General features: G+C 36.4%; 1 protein-coding gene across 2 annotated transcripts; it reads right to left on the bottom strand.

The window, feature by feature from the left end:
* Positions 1–406: 406 nt before the first annotated feature.
* On the bottom strand, positions 407–3,946 carry LOC111918092 (AT-hook motif nuclear-localized protein 8). 2 transcript variants are annotated; one of them, XM_023913750.3, is made up of 6 exons: positions 3,811–3,946; positions 3,046–3,642; positions 2,508–2,560; positions 1,609–1,740; positions 1,041–1,208; positions 407–953 (listed from the first exon to the last, which is right to left on the bottom strand). In XM_023913750.3, the coding sequence occupies exons 2-6, from the start codon at positions 3,557–3,559 to the stop codon at positions 633–635; spliced, it is 1,188 nt and encodes a 395-aa protein (XP_023769518.2). In that variant the 5' UTR covers positions 3,560–3,642; positions 3,811–3,946; the 3' UTR covers positions 407–632. The 2 variants fall into 2 exon arrangements, with proteins under 2 accessions (XP_023769518.2, XP_052620695.1); XM_052764735.1 differs by having other exon boundaries at positions 3,822–3,839.
* Positions 3,947–4,177: the final 231 nt, after the last annotated feature.

Below are 4,177 nucleotides of genomic sequence, written 5' to 3'. Positions count from 1 at the left end.
CTAAGCAATGGCTTGTTATAAGAAAAGTTATATTCCAATACTCTTTATATATTTGCTTTTTATTTGACTTCGTTAATACTATATAATAACTTTCGATCTGATTTATCCTCAAATAAATACAAAATGTTTCATTTTAGGTTACATAAAAAAGTATTTACATTTAAAAAATAACACAACAAAAACAGTCATAGCGTTAAAATATTAGTCTGACATACATATTTGATATTTGTCACATTTCAAGACTTTTCCGTTTAGAATCAGTCACGTTCTATAAAAAGTTCAGACAGAATCAATCATATTTAGAAAATTTGTCAGTCACAAGATCATAAATAAATCAATTATTTAAGATTCCCATAAAAAAAAAAAGAAAAAAAGAAAACCAGTCACATTTTAAAAAAATCCAAAATACATAATAACATGCATCAAGATTAATTCAAAATCAATACTACAACTACAATAACACCCAATCCGATTTCCTAAATTACACCTTCTACAAATTAAGTCGAAATCACTTAAAACTAATAAAAAACATATCAATCATACAAAGATCCAAGAAATCCTAAAATACAACTCGATACAAATTCCACATAATTAGCGTTTTCAATCACCATTAATCCAATAAGCTCAAGCTCTCAATTGCGAAGCATGTTCATGGTGGAATTTGGCCACCCCATGTTGGAGTACATGGGCATGGGTGGTGGTTGTTGCTGACTGGGATTGTTATAGGAACCAGGGGTGGGCCGGCGAAGAGGACTGCCGCCACCACCACCACCACCACCGCCACCGCCACTCTCCTCAGATGACTCGCTTGACGGCCCGTCAGATGGTGGACTAGCTCCCGGAACTGACCCTGGCCCGCTGCCAAAATTCAACATGTTTGCTGGTGGTGCCGCCGCTGTGCCGCCACTAGATTTTGGTTTCTTTGCATCTGTAATAAAGCTTCCAACCACCACCTGGTGGATAGATTACAGTCAAAATGGCCGGCACTTAGTCACAGACATGAGAGAGAGAGAGAGAGAGAGAGAGAGAGAGAGGCTGACCTGGACAGGGGTGGCGGCAACTAAAGATCCGGCGACTCCGCCGCCCAAAACCCGCCCATCTGAACCTGCAAGAGAAACGCTCAGGCCACTTGATCGGTTGCCTTGGCTGTTGCCATTACTGTCTGCGAGTAGGAAGGAGCCCGATAAAGATATTATCTCAAACCGCCCCTGAAAAAAAAATAATAAATAAAATAAAATAAAAAATGAATGTCATGACAAATTGTACTGTGTTAGGCATGTACTGAGACTGATGTCAATGAGACAGGACAAAAGGTTGTTACACATGACATGACATACTGCGCGGTCATCTGACTTGTATTGGACTGAGACTGATGTGAATAGGACAAAAGTTTGTTACATAGGACTAGACAGGACGCAGACCATATTGGTGTGCATTAGACTGAGACTGATGTCAATGAGACAAAAAGTGAAATTTTGTGCCAACCAAAAAAGGTGGGACAAGGACTCTCCTAATCTTTCATTTGTGGAAAAGACATAAATGCCCTTGTCATTGAAAATAGCCGTAGAAAGTTTGTCGAGTATAGAGGGGTATAAGGTGGAAATGTACCTCATAAGTTACGGAGCCACCGGACATGGCTGGTTGACGGAGAGTGACATTGCTGATGGCACCGTTGGCTGAAAGGATACAGACAGTACGAGGTCCTTGTTGTGAAAAGGCGGTGATCTTCGAGGCTATATCCTGTCAATTTTAGAAAGTTCAAGGGTTTAGATTTTAATTCTTATTTGGCAAATTTTCAAACCTAAAATAACTTGTATTGTAAATATGTCACTTGCTTATTGTATGCATGCAATCTTGAATGTATTAATGTATAAGAACATGAATAATTAGGGCTTCTTAATTATTAATACATGAATATTGCATGAAACATTTTTAATGGATATGCATCATGTCAAACATATGTAGGGATATACATGTGTCCATTTAACCATAATTTTCGAACTCCAAGTAAATATTCTAAATAGAAGTGAAAAAAAGTTGCATCAATATTAAGTTAAAAATCCCAAAACAAAGATTGTTACAACTTTCATGAGATAAACACTTAACGAAGAGAAACAAGAATTAAGGGAAAAGAAACACATGTTACAATTTACTAATAGCAATTAACATACTTATAACATGCATGTTTTATTATATCTTAACCACTCAAATTCACATAGGAAATTTGGGAAAGAGAACACATGTTATAATAAGAACCTTCATATGGTATAAAACTATAGATATGGGTTCATTGAGCACAAATAAAAAAATGCTTGTTGATTATAAGTTCATTAAATCTCCTCACTTTAAAGAAAATTATAATGCAACCTTTTAGTTGGAAAGCATTTACTAAACCTCCATGTTTTAAATGTGATTCATATTTCATAAAACAAGAAAAAAAAAATAGATACAAGCTTCAAAAATTGATCTTAATTCTATAAATCATTTCTGAAAGTTGATGGAAATACCTCTCCTGCTTTAACTGTGATGACATGAGGTGTAAAACCAACACCAGGTGCACCTATCAATCATATAACATAATAAATTTTAACAAAATACAAATTAATATATTCAAAAGCATCCCAATTTAATAAAGGTGTCAAGTAATCATAACCTTATCTATGTAGATTCAACTAGAATGCAAAATGATCAATAATAAGTCCTAAACACAATGATCGTATATCCATATGTGCACCATTGAACAAAAATACATTACAGGAATCGTTTTTTATAGACACCAATCCCTCGATTTAGAAGTTAAGTGGTAAAGAAGCTATCAAATTCAAGATTGTTTTAAAGGGAAAAGTGTGATTCGAATAGGCAAATGTAAATTGTAAATATGTAATCACTATTTACTAAGCTGATTAACTACTTAATTCAACAAATTAAAGTAATAATCAGCCAATAATTCTTACCAGAAAATACTAAAATAAGATTTTGCACACAATTGCGACTATAATTACTTGATTATCATGGAATTCATCAAGAAAAATCAATTTTTTTTACCTAAAGCATCCAATTGCCTCTTCCCTGAACCAGGTGGCCTTCCTCGGTGTTTCTTAGCAGAGGGATCGGTGTTCGGGGTGGCAGTAGCGCCATCATTGGAAGATTCCAACTGCCCACCGCCACCACCAGCTGCAGTAGCTCCGGTGGTAACCGGAGCAGGAGCTAAAGCAAGCGCAATGTTGCCATCAGGCGACGGGGAATACTTCCTTGGTCGACCTCGCTTCTTCCTCGCCGGCTCAATGCTAAACCCACCGGCCCTAAACCCGCCAGGAGGAGACGATCCGTCTCCGTACTGGTCAGGACCATCAAAAGCGAAACGCTGTTGCAACGAATCGGGACTTATGATACTGTTGTTGTTCGTCGGAGCAGTGTTGGAGTTGTTAGGTAGGTGGTGGTGGTGATGGGAATTGAATGGGTTTGGTTGCATCATCATCGCCGGTGGAAGCTGCCGTTGGTGGTGGGGTTGATGCCGTTGGAGCGACGGTGGCTGTGCTAACGACTCTCGCGAGTCCATTTTTGAGGAAAATCAAGCGAGCTGTTTGTGGGTTTTCCTTGATCTTGAAATGCAGGTGGATCTTTACTACGCCTACTTGAAACCTACCAAGTTGAAAAATGCAATTTAGGGGTTTGAAGAAAGAAAGTAAAAGAAGGAAATTAGGGTTTTAAAGAACAGATTTTTTTGATTTTGCTGCCGCCGTATAAACACGAAACGGTGATTACATCTACAAGACTACAAGTTGGGTATTGATGTAAAGGTATACATACACTGCACATACAGAGCTTTTGACACCTGGTGTGGTGATCATGGTCAATCTTGCTTACACATTTCGTCGACACTTTTGAATCTTCATATAAATCTTATATACTCTTTTTGACTATTAAAAAATCAAGACAAATTTTTGATTCAAAAATATTCCATAGATTATTATATGCTTGTAAATAGATCTTTGTAGTTGTTATATTTAAAGGGTTAATATAGAGAAGTTGTTACATTTTAATGGAATTATTGAAAATAATCATATTATGTTATATTTTTTAACAAAATAAATGTTTTATGATTTTTGACCGTTTTAGAATGTCATTTCGATGGTTTCAAAATTATTTTTTTCATGGATATTAATTGCATTACATT

This window comes from Lactuca sativa, chromosome 6 (genome assembly GCF_002870075.4).
Source record: "Lactuca sativa cultivar Salinas chromosome 6, Lsat_Salinas_v11, whole genome shotgun sequence".
In the NCBI taxonomy this organism is placed as follows: domain Eukaryota; kingdom Viridiplantae; phylum Streptophyta; class Magnoliopsida; order Asterales; family Asteraceae; genus Lactuca; species Lactuca sativa.
Note: the sequence above shows the minus strand (reverse complement) of the source record. Positions and strands in the feature narration are given on the sequence as shown.

Excerpts from the sequence above, each read along its gene's own strand:
- LOC111918092 (XM_023913750.3), bottom strand. The coding sequence starts at position 3,559 with ATGGACTCGCGAGAGTCGTTAGCACAGCCACCGTCGCTCCAACGGCAT. Across the intron at positions 2,561-3,045 it reads GAGGCAATTGGATGCTTTAG|GTGCACCTGGTGTTGGTTTT; the intron begins GTAAAAAAAATT and ends TATGATTGATAG. Across the intron at positions 1,209-1,608 it reads GTGGCTCCGTAACTTATGAG|GGGCGGTTTGAGATAATATC; the intron begins GTACATTTCCAC and ends TTTTTTTTTCAG.